Source organism: Cuculus canorus, chromosome Z (assembly GCF_017976375.1).
Source record: "Cuculus canorus isolate bCucCan1 chromosome Z, bCucCan1.pri, whole genome shotgun sequence".
Lineage (NCBI taxonomy): Eukaryota > Metazoa > Chordata > Aves > Cuculiformes > Cuculidae > Cuculus > Cuculus canorus.
In genome coordinates this window covers 69,272,588-69,292,611 of record NC_071441.1, presented here as the reverse complement: position 1 = coordinate 69,292,611, position 20,024 = coordinate 69,272,588, and the positions used below count along the sequence as shown (strand labels likewise).

Here is a 20,024-nt window from a genome sequence, read left to right as displayed (position 1 = left end):
TGTCTCCTTCAAGAGAAAAGTACTAAGAGAATGTTTATTGTCTCTTATTTTTTGAGATGTTATGGGTGAGAAAGAAGGCTGAACTCACTTTTCAATTTGATCTCCAGCACTGGAGACTACCTGGCCATGAGCCAACTTCAGTGGTGCGCAGAAAGCACGGGGTCAGAAGCACAAAACTACACATATGAGCAACACCATGGTATCTGTGCAACAGAAAACTGTTTCCTTCAGTAACTACACACAGCTTCGCCTGCCATTGACAGTGTAACTGCATTACAACAATAAAACCCTCCTAGAGCTTTACAGATGCTTCACACTAGGAAAAATAACTGCACTGACAACTGGGGAACCAAGTCTACACAGTTCAGAACGCACTACCAATTCACTGGTGGGAAGGGAGCCAAATGATCTTTGAACATGTTTAAGAACACCCAAAACTAGATGATCCAGCAAAGCTTAAAAGTAACCAGCCTCTCCTCAGTGAGGTTTTACATGATTTGGAAAAGATCAGTAAAAGGATGATTACAAAAGCATCAAATCCTTACTTTCCCACAATATGACTTTGAGGAAAGCCTTGAGAAGCTAGACATGTCCTTCTAAGATACAGGACAGTGTTACTTCCGGGCATGGGAATCCATCACAGACCAAAGTTGCTCATTTTCTTTAAGGGAGCTGAGTGATTACAACTTCAGCTGAGGACGCCTTAGGCAACCCAAGTGACAGCTGTGTGCCTGATCCGCGTGAATACATAACAGAGACCTTCTTAGTAGCCTAATCTTAAATGGAAAGAAAAATAACTCAAAATGTTCCCTTGTCTCCCTCTTCAGAGGCTTAGGAAGTAGAACACAGTCAGGCCTAGAATGGATCTTACACATGTAGAAAGTTAAATAAATAGATGTCTTGGGCAAAGAACCATCCCCTTCGCTACTCTCATCTACAAACCTTTACCCAAACTCAGACTGTCACAACTGTTGTAACTGACATGTCCTCATAAAGACTAACAGTCACACAAAGCCTTAAAGACCACAGCATTAGGGGGGAAAAAAAAAAAAAAAAAAAACCCAGACAAAACTGGCAGAGTAACAAAGAAATTATAAATAGACATTCTAGCTATCACTCCTTGCTCTTCTAATTCTGGACAGACAAATCATCTTCCAAATGAGGTAAAACAAAAGCTTCTAGTGCATCAAAGCAGAGAGAAATGAGAAAAAGATTTGGGAATCTGTATTCAGGACTAGTAGTACCTCTGTTTCCAACTTGACATCAAATCCAAGGTTAAACTGTTCTAGAGTGTAATGACTTTAAAACAAACCCTTCAACCTGTAGTCCCACAAACTGCCACGAATAAGAAGAAATTTCTTCACGTCCTTCAATTGATACTTCTTCCTCCCTGAGCCCTTCAAGTTCTCTGTATTTGCTTCTGAGTTGCATTTTGTCTGCAGACAGCAGTGGGTTCAGAGTTACTTGTCAAAAGTGCAGAACTTATAAGTATGTTGCTTCTAATTGATAAATGAGTTCAGAAAGTTTCTTCCATGTTATGATTACTTCTAACAAGTTGCTAAAGAAAGTATCAAAGACTCTCTGTTAACCAAAAAACTATTTTCAACTAGAAAATAACAAATACGAGAAGTACAAAAGAACACAAACCAGCACATTACCAAGACAGATTTAATCAAGGCAAGATGCTCTCTTCTACTTCCAACTTGCCAGTTCACTCAGTGTAATACTCTGCTGTCTTCTAGACTACCTCAACACTTATAAGTGAAAGGGGATGGAAAAGGAAGTTCCCTCAGTCAGAATGGTATGTGTCCTAGATTTAGGGTGTGTGGGGGTGAGTTTCCTCATTAACAATAAGCCAAGAGTACACTTCCTGACAAATCACAGGAAATACTCTTATGTTCAGCATGAAGAAAGGAAGTCCAGGTTTCTTTTCCAATTTAGAAGAGATGAAATCTAATCTACTGCCTCAAATAAACTCTAAGAAGTCCCTCCAGCAAAAACTTCAACCGCAGCAAGACATCTCTCCCGATATCTCTTGTGATAAAAAAAGATTGCTCTGAGCAGTGTTATAAGTAACAGTACTTGTAATTATACACCCATGGTTTAGTTTCCTTTCTCTATTTTTCAATAAAGTCATGCAAACAAGCAACACAGTGAAAGGAACAACTACTTGCTGTATCCTTCATAAGCACCCTTGTCAATGTAACTTTCAGGTGAGGAAATCTCACACTTCAACACTAGCAATGCACAACTACAGAAACTGCATGGTATCTGCCTGCCCTTTTGGTTTACAAAGATTGTCTTTCATGGCAAACACTCAGACTCAGGTCTCGGAGTAGTGGAGTTGCTAAAGGGTAACTAAAAACATCGAAGCAAAAAAACAGGCCTATGTCACACTGAGCACTGAGTGCTGCTGCAGCGTTAAAACTGCTGTGTATAAATGAAAGCCAAAAGACTTATGCAAGAGACCAGCTGAACACCCACGTTTACAAGGTCCAGCCTACTCTAAGGTACACATGCAGTAGAGAAGCTGCCCTTTTACTTCAAAGAATTTGAATGCAGACTCGGAAATTGAACACTTCCGAAATACAACCTTCCCAATCACTTCACAGAAGTGGAAACATACAGCAAAGAGAAAAAATGATGAAAGTAAAACCTTACTGTGTCTGAACTTCCTTCCAGCAGTATGTTGATTGCTCTGTTCACATCCCCATTGCAGTCGTGTAGTGCCACTATGCACTCATCCTGGTTTTTCCCCGTCACTTCCATAAGCTGGTGGAAAAAGTCAGACATGGTAAAACATCTGAATTATCATCACAAGAAAATAAGAGTTAGTATGACCACAGATTCCAAGGAAGTGCATAGCTACTGTGTCAGAGCAAACTCAAATTGTAACTAAAGGTATCTGCATTTTACAGATTCACCTGGGATTCAGAAAAGAGACAAGATGAAACAAATTAAATGGTAATCAAAAAATAAGTCTTTTACACCTTTTCTTTACCTTTAAGCTTGTGGCAAAAGCTGTCACCCCAGAGACAACATTATATGAGGGTCAAGTTGTAAAGGACCAGAATAGCTTCAGTATCATCCTCTTTCCCTCCTCAAAGACTCCCCTCTGTATCACACCGTGTGAGAGCAAAGTAAGTCATGGCAGAGAACAGATCCATCTGGAACAACATCCAGCTTAAGAAAAAGGTTATTTTTCAGCCAGATTTGCTTCTTAAACCCATTTCACGTTAAAGGCCACACAAAAGGCATCAACAATGGCTGCCTAAGGAGACCTAGTACTGAATTATGCTCCGTGGACCTGCAGTGCACATCCTGATGAGTGTGAGGCAGAAATAACATGCTCTGTCATGAGACTTATCCAGCAAACTCACTTAAAGGAAAAAAAACCTACATGAGGTAGAAAAACGTATAAATACTGGAGATTTCCTATGCAGAATTTAATTCTTACCCACCCCACCAGCAGAGCTATTATTGATGAGGCACTATTGATGAGGGTCCTTTGGCTTCAGTAAGTACAAGACTTCACTTTTGCCACAGCAGCAGAACAAGTTTGTAACAAGAACAACAAAAAGCACTTAATGTTTCAGAGGAGGTTTTACAGCAGAAAAAAAAACCTGCAAGAAATCTACTCCTTTGATGCATTAATGCATTCACGCTAATCGTTCTCTCCTTCTGGATGCACTCCTAGGGTCTTCATGAGTTGCAATGCATTCACTAGAACAAATCACCCATAACCACAGCAGAATACGGACCTGGATTCTCAGTACTGCTCAAATTAATGCTCTCAGCTGTAATTGGGTAATGGAAGCTTGAGTATCTACACTTAGCATGGTACAGGAAATGGTGTGAGATTTGATTTTCAGAGCGTAATTTTATCATTTTTACACATACACAGATCTGGGAGGTCGCTTTTTTTTTTTTTTAGAAATAACACTTCAATCCACCTCTAAGCTACAAAGAGATTTATTTAGTTTTCCTGAAAAACAGCCAAGATGTTAGCAAACTCAGTTTACACAACTGATACACTTTTCCCATGTGCGTGTACATGCAGACAAGCTGAATGAATTCTATTCTAATCATTAAGCATCAGGACCGTACTATGGAGCTACAGTCTGGAAGAGACATCAGCACCAATGAGTTTTGGCTTAAAGACTTGTCTATAGAGACAAATACATGAGTGTAACTATACAGCCAGAGCCCCACTGCCACACAATTTCTTGTAAACAGACTTTATAGTGCAATAAAAGCACCTTCTCTAGTTAAACTCACATCCTTCTGAAAAAGGTTTCACCTAAATCAGAAACAGACATTCAAGCTTCAAAATGTAAACCAGCTTTAGAGCACCTTATTGCAGGGCATAACTCTGTACCATAAGAAACATACTTGTTTCACTTTATCTTCAAAATCTGCATCGTTCTTATCATAGATCATCTGAGCAAGGCGAATCTGTTCTGCTGTTGCCTGAAAGAAGTAAACATCTAATTAAGGACCGAAAAAGAAACAATACGTTTTTTGAAAGTATCTACGAATGTCACTGTATTTACATCTCCATATTCTCAAAAAGAATATGCACAACAAGGATAAAGGTACTGTGGGGAGTCGATTAACATCTCCACTGTACCCATTTTACAGCTAAATAGTTAGCTGGGACAGAAGCAATTTCAAGCAGTTATAATATGTCTTAACCACAGTTGAAGGTCACCATACAGACAAGACAAGCAAGCCACAAAATAGAATTTACCACAGAAACTTACACTTTGATATTATTATTTTTACATTCATTTACTATCTGCTTGTACCAGGTTTGCATCCCAAGGTTGTGGTGGAGGCTGCAGACATGGTTTCTGTGAGAAGGTGGCAGACGTTTTCCCTGTGTCCCACAGAGACAGTGCCAGCTGGATCCAAGGTGAACCCACTGCTGGCTAAGGCCAACACCATCAGAGACAGTGGTGGCAAGTAAGCAATAACACATTCAAGAAGGCAAATGACTGCTGAGCAGCAGCTAGGTGAGAGGAGTGAGAACATCTGAGCAAAACAACCGCAAAGAAACCAAGGGCAGGGGAGGAGCTGTTCCAGGCACCAGAGCAGATTCCTGTGTGAAGGCCACGGTGAGGCAGGCTGCGTCCCTCCTGCCCGTGGAGGTCCACAGCAGAGCAGATGTCCACCCACAGTCCATGGAGGACCACATGCTGGAGCAGGTGGTCGCCCAAAGGAGGCTGCAGCCTCATGGGAAGCCCCTTCTGGAGCAAGGTCCTGGCAGTACCTATGGACTCATGGAGAGAGGAGACCACAATGCAGCAGGTTTGCTGGCAAGACTTGTGACCCCATGGGGGACCCATGCCAGAACAGTCTGTTTCCGAAGGACTGCACCCCGAGGAACGTGCCCAGGCTGGAGCAGTCTGTTCCTACTCTTACAGAGCAGCTTTGGTGGGCACCTGGCATTCAACCAGGGTCAACCCACCACACTGCCCCTCCAGAGTTAGACTTTTATCACAAGAAACTGGCAACAGTATTTCTAAATTAACCACATTGCTGATGATTCCTGCTCACATCATCTTCCACAACTGTCCCAACAACCACCTGACTGTGAGCACTTCAAAGCAGCCTGAGTCAAGCCTCAAGATTTTGCCTGTGAACAGCTGCATTTATTTTCTTCATAAGCAAATACTGATCTCTGAAAATACTAACGGATCATGTTATTGATGAAATATTCGGTGCTTCTGTAATGCTTCTGACCACAAATCCACTCTGGCAACTTCTCCAAGAGCTGCAAGACTAAAATGAATGCATGGAGTAAAGCGCCCTAAATCCAAATAGGCTGTAGGTGTCCCAGAGAGAAAGCAACTCAAGAACACCAATGTCACATCAATACTGGCCACTCTTCATAGTGTGGCCTTTGTAGTCTACCCGCACTAAAGTTCTATAAAAATATCAAAAATAACTCTAATGAATAAAGAATAACTCTGTGATACATGGTCCAATGCAGGCAGGTTGGAACAAGATGATCTTAAAAGTCACTTCCAACCCAGAGCTGGAACTCTGATCCTGGACCTAATTTGATTTCTGCTCAAACAAAAGAGGTTTCCATCTCATGCTACAGAAGTCTGATACTGAAGACAGACAGGACCCAGAATGCGAGCTGATGTTCTGTGGAAGACCTCTTTTTGTTGAGAAGGGGACCACCTGATCCACTGAAATTCTTGACAGAACGGACTCACTCCAGGCTTGAATCTCACCTTTAGAAGTCTCACTTCACAGGACAACCAGATGAAATTCTGCACCTGATTAGTTCCAACATTATCAGCCCCAAACCACTTCACTTTTGAAGTTTACCACAAATACCAGCTCTAAAGAAGGTCGTCAAGTGTAAGCGCTGAGAAGAGTCTAAAAATTACTCCACCACACACCACCAGCTGCTTGTTTTCTGAGAAGTTACTGCAGCTGTCCCAGTTTCAGGAGGGAAGCAACATTTGCTGTGCTAAAAGGCAACGTTCCAAGACAATTAGTGTTTGTAACGGAGTTAACTACTCTGTGCTACTTCATATTTTCAAAGTATCATGCTAACAGCTTCATAGTCAGTCAGTAACACAGAGGAGAGCCTGCTCTGGAATTCCTTGTGCCACCCTCCACGAAAGCCTCCCCGTCAGTGCTGTGCTCTGAGTGACAGAGCTCACCCTCCGTGTCTGCTGAGAGTTCAGCACAGAGGAAAAACAAACCGACTGCCGATTTCAAGAGCAAAGCCTTTTTGATGTATGTTCTTCTCTGACTTCAGCCCCCTCAGGCCCAATGCAACTTTTAAGCTAGTGAAAAGATTTCCTTTAGAGATATACAAAGCAAAAACATTCAATGTAATTTCTGTAGAGACATGACTGCATCTTTCCAGAAAGAAGAAGCCATTAAGATTCTATTTTCTCTGTAAACCAACTTCTTTAAGTTGTTTTTTTTTTTAAGTAAAAAATATACCAATTCTATAACAAGAGCAGATGTGTGATAGCATATTCAGTTTTCCTATGTATGCGAAGAGGATAGAATACAAGCAGGTGCAATATAGCTAACACTTCAGCCAGCGGATCACAGCCAGATGGAATTGAAGATTGAGAAGAAAAAAAACCAACAACAAAAGCCCACAAGATGTGTTTACTACACAGGCACTAAATCAGTGTCACAAATGTTTTGGTTTTCCCCCGACGACTGGTTCTTCTTTATTTTTTAAGGAACCTTTGTTGCAAGTAATACTGTCGTATTCCGTAAGAGTCAAGTTCTATCTGCAAGTTAGAAAATAGCAGCATCTAAAGACAGCTAAAACTCCACTCAACCTTGGGTGATATGTTTGGCTCGTACAGAAATAACTGTAATTTTTGTCTTTGTAAACTCTGGTGCTTGTTTTGGATTAAACTTTTAACTGTGCTCACATAGTATACCATTTTAAAGGACAAAATTAGCTGTACTTAATTATGCTACTATCTTTGGGTTTTTTAACTGTTTATTCTTTTTTTCTATTACACTGGCAAATTAAAGATAGGGAAAAAAAAAAAGTAAATTTGAGCAATTTTGTTGTATGGATTCTAAAGGGGGACTTAAAGTGGCGGAACCACCAGTGGTATCAAATAAAGTAAGCTCAACAAGTACGTGCAGCCACATGAGCTGAACGAATATCAAAAAAGTAAACATCATTAAGTCTGCTCTGGGTTTATTTTCTGCAACGCGTGTGACAAAATGGATTCTATATGACAAGTGACAGTGTTCCGCACAGTGGCTGAAGCAAGGTGAAGCACCACAACACATCCTGAAACCAAAGCTGCATCGAAAGAAGGTTACAGTTACTGTTAGGTGGTCAGCAAGTGGTATTACTCACTAAAACTTCTTCCATCATGAAATCATCACTGCAGAAAAAAACTGCAAGGAAATGGACAAAATGCATTTGGAATTCCAGTGTTTTTACCACCAACGTTGGTCAATCAAAAAGAAACAATTATCGTCCCCGACTACACCCAACTGCAAGTCTTGTAAATGACTCTGCAGAAGCTGCACAAACTGGGCTACAAAACTCTACCTCGCTCAGCTTCCTCACCTGACCTCCCTCACACAGACAATTGCATTTTCAAACATCTTGACAACTTCCTGCAAGCAAAGTTTTTCACAATCAAGCAGCAGCTCAAAACACCTTCGAAGAATTCATCTGTTCCAGGAGTCCAGGATTCTGTGCTACCAGAACAGACTTGTTGATTCTTGGTGAAAATGTGTAGATTCTAATGCTTAATAAATAATTAATAAATTAATAAATTTTATTCTAAGCTAAGATTTACTACTTAAAAGCTGATGGTTAAAAACCACAATTATTTTTACACCATCCTATTTTTGCAGCATAATAACGAAGGAAATTTTTAACTAAGAATTTAAATTATGACAAAACAGAACTGTGCAAAACACAGCATTCAGTGAAAGTGACAGATACAGGCTTAGATCTTATAATAAAACGGTGCACTTATTATCCAGAAGCAATGCAAAATAATTGTGAGAGGATTTCTTAAATAACTTAAATGTTGCTCAATGTGACATTATGACAATGAAATCTTCATTTGGCAAGGGAACAATATTCTACATTCAGAAAAATTAAACAGTGATGATTAGCAGTAAAATCCCCCACATTTCTGTTGATTTGTAAAGCCTGACTAAGCAGGAAGGTCCATCTGATATCTGAACAATAAAAAAAAAAATACATAATCGCTGTAAGTTAAGTAACCTTCTTTTCCACTCAATTGACCAAACCAATATCTGTTACACAACAAGCGGACAAAAGGCAGAAAGAGGTCAGTAAGACCTAATGCCTAGGTAAATGAATCACAGTATGGAATGGTCCCCCAGCGATTCTCAGTGCAACCTTCCACTGACAGCACATCCCATCAGAGAAGCTCTGTGAGACCAGGCAGAAATCCTACAAGCTCTCTAATTCACAACTATATTCCTGGTAAACGATTTTTTTTCCTTTTAACAGCTGGAATTTCCAGTGTTCCAACTTGTGCCATCACGTCTCTGAGAAGACTCCAGCTTAACCTCTTCTATACCCTTTCATGAGGTACCTGAACTGAACATACAACCTCGCCTTGCCTTCTTAGGGCTGAACAAATGCAGGTCCCCCAGCCACCTCTCATTGATCTTGTGCTCCAGCCTCTCAGCCATCTTTGCAACTCTTGGCTGGGCTTGTGCCCATCTGCCAATGTCTTCTCTGTGCAGGTAACACCAAACTGGGCTAAGTACTCCGCTGCTGTCTTACAAATGTCAAGAAAAAGGAAACATACACTTGTGTCATCCTGCTCACTGTACTCCTGCAGCCTTACTCATTATAAAAGTTTATGTGTTGAAAGTCACTTTCTAAGTCTACACATTAGCATGAATAACCATTACACAAAGTGCTGCAGCGCAAGGAGATAAGGACTTGAGCTCACATAATTAATACTCTATGAAAAAGAACAAGAGCCCATCCACACTAAAGATCAGTCTAGAAAACAATAAAAGACACAATCTCCCAGAGGAGCACCTCTAGATTGATGCACTCTGTGCCAGCAGAGAACCGAGGCAATTCTTGAATTGAGTCCAATTTTGAGAAGTACCTGACAAGAGAATAATGAGTTGCCAGGAGCAGAAACATTTTGCACTCCGTAACCCAGATGAGCACACAACTTAACTACTTTGGTTGCTGAGATTCAAGACAATGCGATAAGAGCTTAATTTCAATCTTACAGATACTCAATTTCAGTCCACTGGTGGACAGCCGCCTTTATTCCACTTTGTGAGCACACTGCACAAGTTTAGGATTTTGTGATTTGTAAATACGCCAAATCATACTGCAGAACACAGCGCACATCCAATAAAGCCTCTCCCACCCTTCCAAATTCCTCCATCAACCAGAAATCTTCTAGCATCGTGAGGATGGCACAGGGAAGAGTTGAGATCTGAGGACACCAAGGTCACAGGACAGAAATCTTCACACAGGCATAGGCATAGAGTTCCTCACTGATGGGAAATGTTGAAGAACAGAAAGTTCCAGAATACAGGATGTGCTGGATTAATGAGCAAACATACTTTCCCCATAAAGACCATCATTCTCCCTCCCATCTATTCTGCTTTACTAAGGGAAGAAACACGTATCATTACACGCTCACTTTCAACTCAAAGAACATTATATAGTAGCACGTACCTGTACTACTTGTTTCTGTGGTTGCGTTGGCTGTGTGGTTGAAATTTGCATTTTGTCCCGAGTGCCCCGGGTACGTTCATTGCCCACCGAAGTCATCATATACAGTATATACAAAACAGTGTATGTACAAAATAGAAAATCTGAAGGGAAACAAAAAGAAGAGCATGATTTAAGGCAGGATACCAAAGCAATACCCAGATTATATACAAGAGCAATAGCTTGAACTCTTCCTGCCTTTACCACGAACTCTACACAGAGACTCCTGAGAAAGCAGCTTTAATACATCATGCTGGATTTATCACAATCTTTACAGCAAAGGGGGAAATGCAGTGGATAAAAAGCATTTTCATCAGCTGATTGGGATTTGTCTAGATCTGTACTTCCTGGTGACATCTAAATTTCAGAGCTCTTTCCAGTAATTTAACATGTAACATTTTCTATTTGCTACTCTGCTGAAATTTCAGCTCCAGCTATATCACTCCTTAAATTTCCATAATACCTGCTGCCTTGTTTTTATGCCTGGAATTTAACCACTCTTATCGACTCAGAATGCTAACACAAAAATCTAATTCACAAACTATGCACTTCCTCTCTTCCGCATCAAACTGTTTTCCTCCACGTGCACCAAAGTTGTGGCCAATGCCCACTCTAGTATTCACTTCTCACTTATAAGAGAAATGACTGTCCTCACCTTTAAATCCAGCCTCTATAGCGAGTACTTTTTCTTTTGTTCTCCCTCAATCTTACAGAAACTACTTAGAAAATTACCTGTTACCTTGGCTTGAAACATACCTTTGTGGTACAACAACAAAGAAACACAAAAGAAAACTCAAATCACAAACACATATTGCCACTATCCCATCTGCGGCAGTCACCTTTCATTCTCTAGCAATCAAATTATTCCACTCTGAAAGAAGAAATTTATTATCCTCCTGTGCTTGTACAGCATTTAGCACAAAACTAACTGATGAGTACGGTTTACAGTCGCTGTGCTAACTGGCAACAGGTGTCTCAACTGGTCAGAACAGCCACAGTCCACTGTTTGGCTTCTGTCCCCATGACACTGGGAAGTAAAACTGCAAATTTAGGGAACTAAGAACAACCTCCAACTGGTGCACCTGGGCAGAAGGAGATGTGCAAACAAGCAGCAAAGTGCTTTTACTGCAGCCTGAGTGTATGACTGTGCCTCAAAACAAAATTTGTCAGGGAAGCATCTTTAGTGCAAGACGGCTAGCACCGAGCTCAATGCACGGTGGTGCTCAGATGAAAACTGAGTGAACTGCTGTGATTGCACGGGCAAGGACGTGTTCAATACCCAGCTGCTCACTAGCATTGACGAGTAATGTGTACTCAACAATTAAAGTTGCGATGAGACACTTCAGTTTAAACAACGATTCACAACACTTGGGAGCCTCATCCAGAATTAAAAAAGACAATTAACCATGTTATGATCTAAGTCTCTTCTTCAGCTTTGAAATACATTTTTGTTGACCAAAACTGAACCCCAACTTTGAACTTCTTTATGTGCTCTAAGCACGTAAAACTTTGAACTTCTTTATTTGCTATAAGCATTCAATAAAGTCTGAGGAGAAAGTATATTTCCATGAACTCTTACACATTTAACAAGAGAAGTCCTGCCTTTCCCAGGAACTGACTCTAGCATGAGCTTAACTGGAACACTGTGTTTCTCCAGCTTTATGCATGTATTCACCAAAGGCAATCTGTTTCCCAACCACTTAAGAAGATCTAACACTGTTGTCTTCTAAGCTCCAGAACATACAGGCCTTCAGAGCTCTGACGCCCTGAACACCAGCCACAGTCAGAACAAGGGTTACTCAAGCTTGTGACATGTTCTATGGAAAGCAAAATGCTCAATGTGGAGATGCTCTGAACATCAAGTTCAACACTTATCACTGCCTATCTGGCCATGGCTATCACTGATAAATTAAGCACATCAGGGACAGCCTTCAGCTTAGTTTGCAGCAAAAAAGTACTTTTGCTCTTTGTGTTTAAATCTGCTTTCATAAGCCTTGCTAATTGCACCACTAATGTCCAAAAACTAACTTAAGTTTATATACACTAATAATGACTATTGGGTTGTGGGTTTTTTTAAGTATCAATCAGTTAATCACTATAACACAACAAGAAATGAGAAAGATGAACAGAAAACACAATGGAGAGCACCAATGTCTCTGAAAGACAAGCTAATAGTTCCAAATAAAATAGCCTGGAATTAGCCCACGTGATTTAAGATAACATTGAGAAATTACAATGCCATTGGGTCTCAATTTGATAATAATTTCTGAATTAACATTATGTTTACACTGATTCTGCTACCTATAAATTCTGATGCGCACTTCACTTGTATTTTCTCCAATTACACCGAAGCTACTCAAAATACTGTGATTCATGTTTTGGACATGACGGCAGCACACACACACATTAAAACAAAGTATTTTCCATTAGTTTGTAAGGAACACACTGAGCCTACAGTTCTGACAGCAGTCTATGGCACCTGAAGATGATGCCTTTTCTCCCTCTCCTAACACGTTTTACAGTGTCTCTCTGCCACCACTTTTTAAGCCAGGTTTGTTATTCAGGATGAAAGGATACTTTAAGGAAAACGGCAGGCACACAAATGCTATAAACACTTCTGGGGGATGAAGCAGCACAGCAAGATCAGCCTCCTGATGGAAACAGAGCCAAACAACCTGCACAGCATAATGGGACCTTAAAAGAAGATCTTCGTCTCACTAACTGTGCAGCCCGTGAGCAGCACAATCTGGCAACAAGTCTGCAGAAGAAAACGAGTGAAGGCAGGAGCCTCTTTCTGGTAATAGTATGGACTTGTACTTGCTTCAAACAAGTGTGGAAACACTCCCTTCATTTGACATTCTCCATCATGCCAACACAGACGTTATAATCCATTTCAGACACAATCCAGTCATCTTAAAAGCACAACTGGCATTTTGACACAAGGACAGTTTTCAAAACAAAGCTTTATTTCCTCTTAGCTAGCTCCCACTACCTCCAGGCAGTGCCCAGACAGAACACGCAGCCCAGCTGAAAGGCTCTGCTCCTCTGCCAACAGTGCACTGGGCAGGGAAACACAGTACCTCCAGGCACGGGCATGCCTTCACCACGCCGGGCTGAGGTCTCACACCCTTCCACACCTACTCTTCAGAGCACCCAAGCAGCAGGCAGAAGGGAGGCAGGTAGCCACTACCTTCAAATTACCACAGTGACTACAGTTTCAAGCATTAAACACAATCTTATTAATTAAAAAGATGGGGCAGAACAAGAACATTTCCTTGCTTGCAAGGCAGTTTCTTATTCTCTTCAATTGCTCATATTAAAGTCTGTTTGGCAGGCTGTTGTCATAGCAATGAGTAGGGTACCACAAATCCATTAATACAATTTTAACTGCAGATCAAATGAGGAAAGAAAACTGAAGGACAATTCAATTAGAATCTGCTTAATAAAGACAAAACAATATTCCGACAGGCCAGTGTTTCAGTTTCTACGTCAAGGCCCAGCTCAGTGGAAAAGTCCCTCAAAAGCTATTAACACTTGACCTCATAGACACATTGCAACTCTAGTAAGCAGCCAAAACATCTGTTATTTTGAAGACACGGACACACATTTAATGAAACAGATCCCCAAAGCACTAGCTAAAAAGGAGAAGAAAGCATTAAAGAGACTGGGCTTCCCCAAACTGTTGTGTACAGAAGGTGGTCATACTTTCTTTCATGACAACAACAAAAAAAAATGAAACACAAGACTGCTGATGTAATCAAGTACCACCAGAGGAAGGTTGTCTGTACGTCTACTTTAAAAACAAAAAAAGGACCCCCAAACAAACCAAAACAAAAAAAGCCTTGATCAGTGCTTAAGAAAATTGCTCACTTCAACTATGTTTAGCTTCAAGTACTAAGGAATTAAAATTTCAACACTTCCTCAAAAAGCAAATAACTAAACTTAAAACTGGAAAGCAACAGAGCCATTTAAGAGGAAAATAATCTCAAATCAGTGTTTTGTTTCTGTAATTGTTTCTGTCTGTACAGCAAGATTAGCCCAAGGACCTACACTGCAACAGCAGATACAGCGTTGTATAATACATAAGTTTTCACCAGACTGGTGATGGAATGGCACTAGTTTCCAAAAGCACTACCTAAGCAGGTGTCTCAACAACCAGTCTCCCTAAAGAGACCAAATCCCACCCTTTCTCAAAGTCTCCGATACCATAAATGATATTCAACACATTTATTTGGTTTTTTGCTTTGGATGTTGAAGGAAAACAGGAAAGCAAAGAAGTGAAGAGTAATTGAACGCGTATCAACACAAAAAAGCAGGTTTTTAAAGCCAGCATAATGGCTATAATGCTTTATTTGATCTTTTGTTCCATTTTCCTTCAGCAAGAAGACTAGCCCTTTTAGACTCAAAGAAGTTAGAAAAGTTAAAGATAAAAAAAATACAAATCAACTTGACAGAGTAAATCCATTGCTGTACTTTCAAGGATGAACCACACATTGCCACACCATCTGACTTCCAAGAATACTTCTAAAGCTAAAAGTCCACTTCCACCAGCTGAACAAAACATTTGCAGTTTCATTCCTTTCCTGAGGCAACCTTAAAGCTATTTTCTCACTCTCTGGACAAGGAGTTGTGATAATGAACACGGTGCAGAAATCTCTGTGAACACCTTAAAAGTGTGATTGTTTTTTTATACTCTAATCACAAACCTACTCAGTCAAGGATTTCTCACAGCTGGGAAAAGGCTGCAGGACACTGCCTCATGATAAGCACAATAGTACTGTGCACATACAATGACTGCAGATCTTACTCCTACAGCAGCAGCATGACACGAGCATGAGGAAAAAGTGGAGGGGAAAAAATAATGGCTGCAAAACATCGAAGCAATGCATTTCCCTCAAGTGCTGTTGCTGAAAGAATCTCTCCACCTTTATTACTGCTTGAAAAAGGAGGAGAGTCTGCAAGAGTCTGATGTTCCTCAGGAGCGGCGCTGATTACTCAGTGTCTGTACCGCCCAAAGCCAACAACACAAAACCTGAGCTGATGGATCCTGGGAGGATTCATGTCTTAACTTACAGTCTTCTACGGTAAATGGGAAAAATACTGATGGACAGGAGTAGACCTGCATCACTGGCAGGATACGACAGGAGAGAGGAATTGTACCACTTGTATGCTCTCATGTTTTACCAAGAAGATTGCTGGGAATGGCCCGAGTACCAGCACAAACATAAAAACTAACATATATGCTGCCAGTAGTGTTAGGAAATTGTACTGAATAAGCAAGTGACTACTCTTGCCTATCTTTCTTAAAATTGATTAAGCTGTCAGCTGAAATTATTTTCTGCCAAGCCAATCCACAACTAGCTAAGACCAAACCTCGAGCTACAGAAATCAGTAATTCCTTATCACCAGCAAAAAAAGTTCATGTCAAGGATTAGTACTCCTAAGAAACATTATACAAAGGAAGACAAAGAAATATACAAGTAAGTCTTAAGGTAAAAGAAAAGACAGCATTGTTTTGAAAAAGAAGTGCGCGTTTTCAAAGGACGGGAGTTAAGCAACAGCTGCAGAGTCCCTCTCAAAAGCATGATGTGGAAGGGAGACTGAACAGCACATGTTTTCCACCACTAGAGAAGGCTTCAATAATGACACTTACACAATATCATTAACATTCTTTTTTAAAAAACTTCTAATCTCATGGTATCTATCTGTGCTATTAACCCAGTGCCTCTGCCTAACAGACATGTTTTACATTTTAGTACGTATTGGTGATTATCCCATCTTTAACGAAAACCTGCCAACTACACCCAATAAACATCCAGCGGCCTTGTCTTCATCATGTCTTTATAAATATTCAAATTTCAGTGGTAACAAGTGCCCTTTTTCATACAGAAATTTCTGCAGGGGGAACTGAAATTTCCCCAAATTCAACTTTTCACTGCTATTAAAAGTACAAAAAGACCACCACAGCAAGAGAAGCCTGATTTCTACTGAGGGCTTCATCTTTCACACAGCAAAAGCAATCTTCAGACTGCTAAAAATCTGAGTAGCACAGCCCACCCAGCTCTGCTGCTGTCAGGAGACAAGACTCCTGAGTGACTCCAGACAATCAAAAGGCAGCAAATGTCCTAGAAGGTTCAGAGGACTTGACCTTACATTTCAGATGTCAGTATCTACACAGCCACTGTTCTCATCTGCTGCTGCCTTCCTCCAAGAATGCCATTTTAGGTAACAACCATCTGGGCTTCCACATGCAAAATGGATGAAGTCCTGCTCCTCCTCCTAACCAATTATAAGCCCCATGTTTCACAAGGACCTGCAAAATGCACTGGTTACCAGCACTTACCAATGACTGTAATGAAACTTCAAGTAAAAGAGGCCCAGCTCAAATAACTGCATGTTATTTTCTATCTAAGCACCACTCCCAAGACTATGAGATCTAGAGGAACTTAGCAGATCATAACACAGTCCAGATCACAGCTCTTTTCAAGAACTAGACAAAAAATAAAGAAAAAAAAAAAGGTACACTGTTTCACACAGAAATAAGTTATATAGAAATCACATACAAAATAGGAATTCTCTTTGAGGAACAGTGTGTGGATCCTGTGAAGAAGGGACAACAGCAAGTTCACTTTGAAGTACATTTCTCTGCTATGGAATACTTGAAGAATAGTTCTGGCCTGTCCTGATGTTCTAACACTTGAAGGAAAAATTAAATACATATTCACATATTCCTGTCACCTTTGATGGAAGGACCTCATTTCCTGCCCTCTGTCACAGAAAAGGCTCTTCTCATGCAAGGCACCTCTAAAAAGTACAGAAGTAAAAGAGTTAAGGTATTCCTGTCACTGACCACACCATATGCTGTCCTGAACCATTAACTGGCTCAGTATCTTGGGTGAGGAAGCACACAGAAACCACAGTGGCTCAGAGGTGGCTCCTGGTGGTGCACAGCCAAGCACATGCTCTACTTCGTGCTGCTGCAGGAAGAAAGGAATGCCTCCATCTCCCATTCCTCTGCCCTTTGATTTTCTAGCCTAAGGAGATAAAAGAAAATACTAGCCAAGTCCCCACACAGCATGCTCACTGTTTATTCCATCACTGCTACATTCAGTGGTGAAGAACCATAAGTATTGCAAATCTTCCCTTACACCTGTTTTTCTGGGTTCATCTCCCTCCAAAAACTCAAGTAATTAACAACACCAAACAGAAAAGGTAAAGCCCTTGGTGTTCTCCCTCCAAACGCTTCCTGAGAGACATCCAGTGAAAGGGCACTACAATGTCCATAACTTCCAACAAAGCAGCAGCTAGCACAACTGCAGCCTCCTAACTCCCTGTGACAAATACTCAGACTGAATTATACATTGCAGTAACTAGGAGGCTTGCAGAAAACATTAACTAGTACTTCACAAAAGGAAAGGTTTATTTCAGTTGAGGAAAAAACTGATCCAGCAGGTGTTTCAGGCTGAAAATCAGTACCTTCTGCAGCCAGAACTAACACAGCGTTCCTGAAGTCACACTCAAGCAGAAGACAGCTGAGCAGAGTTTGGAACAAAAATCACGACTGGAGTTTTACTTCCTTTTTGGGATCTGGTTGTATATTCATTCAAAGTTCAATCCACAGTGCAAGTAGAACTCGGAGTTTATTCTGTCAAAAATAGGTTTCAACTCGCATCTAATACCACACAACTGTGAGCAGCCACCAGGAACGGCATTCCTGCTCCCTTACTCCTTAACCACGTAATATTGCTACTTCCCTTCAATCAGACTAACGATCATGCAGCTGCAGGGGCAGTCACTTCAGCGAGCTGACCCAAGAGCAGACTAAACTCTCTAAAACAAAACAGTGAGTCAGTTGAATAGGCTTATCCAGTGGAAAACTATGTGGCTATACAACTGCTCAATCTGACACAAGGGATAGGGATCAAGTTCATGAGGAAAGGGGGAATTTGCATTTCAGTCGCCACGCACAATTGTAAATCAGGTAAAACGCGAGTTTTCATGCTTTTTCTTCCTGGGATCCAGTATCACACGACCCAATCCTGGTCAGACCCCTCTGCACCAAAAATCAACAACAACAAAAAACATTAAAAACACCTTGTAGGCATTTAAAAATTCCCAGGAAATGACTTTCCCAGCAAAGTGAACCTGAACATGTTGCTGTCTTATGGCATGTAAATTCTTTTGATCATCAGTGGGTAAACAAGAGACTTGCATCACCTTTACCGAACACTCCTTACTGCTCAGTTTCTGGGATACCTGTTAGCATTCACTGTAACTCACAGCAAAGAATGCACTTTTAATAACATGGAGGTGCTTCTACCCAAACAAGAGGAGGCTGTAATCAACCAGCACTATGACAGCCTGACTAACACAGCTTACAGCCATCCAGAACACAGTTCTTTCCCCCTGCCACAGAAGCATCTATCTACACTCAGTTTTGGGCATTCAACTACAGACTCAAACGGTCTTAAAGCAATTCTAGCCCCCAAAAGCAATCTTTGATGACTGTGTACACATGACTGAATAGTCAATGCTTTAACCAGTCATCTCCAAATTTTTCTTTCACAGGAATAATACACCAAAACATCCCCCCTTTCCCTATCCAAAGCCCCACCTTGAGAAGGATTGCTCTCTCTCAGCTCATGAAAACTCACAGCAGTTCCTGTGAAGAGGGGAAATCCAGACAGACTTGTCTGAGAAGACCAGACTGGGTGACTTAAAAGTTCTTCCAGAGGATCCCTCTTCCAAAAAGATTGCAGGCAAAGCCCTTGCAGACTGTGATAATTTGCATAGCCTTCCAGCCTATGTGAGATGAACTCAGGGGTCAGCCAGAAGCCCGGGTCAGGGCACCAACACACACATACATGTGCCTAGGTAAGGAAACAGCTGCAGAGTGCACACTAAACGTATTCCAGATGCTATCTTCAAAGAATACATGAGAAGACATACATACATCTCAGATCGCACTCTGGTTAAGTTATGAATACTACATCAAAGTAGCCAACGCATCTCAGGCAAGGCAGAGCTACAACCACTAAAGCTGCATAGGACTTACGACCTACCTGAATTAAACCAACTTGTGTCAGAACAACTGTTCCCCACATCTCTAGCGCCAATGCCAGTGAGACATTGATGTTGGGACAGTTTAAGCTCAGGCTATTCGAGTACACACAAGAATGTCTAGAAGCATACATTAAGGACACTTTGGGCTTGCAGACTGTCAACAGTACCAATCGTAAGACACTGGTTAAAAGAAAAGCCCTTCCAGTGGGCCACCCCCTATCAATCATTACCATCACAACCAACAGCTGGCTGTACCCACAAGATGAGCAATTCATGAAATAGGAAAAATGGGTGGGAAAAGCTCTTGAATAACAAAACACACTAAAAAAATTTATTAGGAAAGCTAATCCAGATTAAACTGGTATCAGAACAAAAAAAGGATGCTGAATTGTAACAGGAACAGGGAAAAAGACAAGTACTGGGAACTGTCAGCTTTGGCTATTTAACTGTAGAAGCACGCATTTCAGCTATTCACTCTGACCTAACAGCCCATGTCTAAACAACCCAAAAACTTAATTGCTGTTTACACAGAAAACCAAAACAAGTAAGAAGATTGAAACTGACACCCAGGCACTCCAAACAACACAAAGAAGTAGCTAACACAAGCAGAGAGCCATGCAGCCAGGACAAGACAGAGAAGGAGGAACTCGCTTTGACCAGAGATCTGGTAAACAAAGTGGTACACAGGAAGCAGGACTCGATGTCAGACATCTCACTG

At 41.0% G+C, this 20,024-nt stretch overlaps 1 protein-coding gene across 7 annotated transcripts in view; it reads right to left on the bottom strand.

Annotated features, from left to right (window-relative positions):
- UBAP2 (ubiquitin associated protein 2) overlaps nt 1-11,104 on the bottom strand; it is a 97,593-nt gene extending 86,489 nt beyond the window's left edge. For all 7 annotated transcript variants that reach the window (XM_054055136.1, XM_054055129.1, XM_054055130.1 and 4 more), the window contains exons 1-4: nt 11,083-11,104; nt 10,208-10,347; nt 4,393-4,470; nt 2,662-2,772 (exon numbers count right to left, since the gene is read on the bottom strand). In XM_054055136.1, coding sequence (XP_053911111.1) covers nt 2,662-2,772; nt 4,393-4,470; nt 10,208-10,347; nt 11,083-11,089 — 336 coding nt within the window. In that variant the 5' untranslated portion in view covers nt 11,090-11,104. The remainder of the gene's footprint in view (nt 1-2,661; nt 2,773-4,392; nt 4,471-10,207; nt 10,348-11,082) is intronic.
- Nucleotides 11,105-20,024: the final 8,920 nt, after the last annotated feature.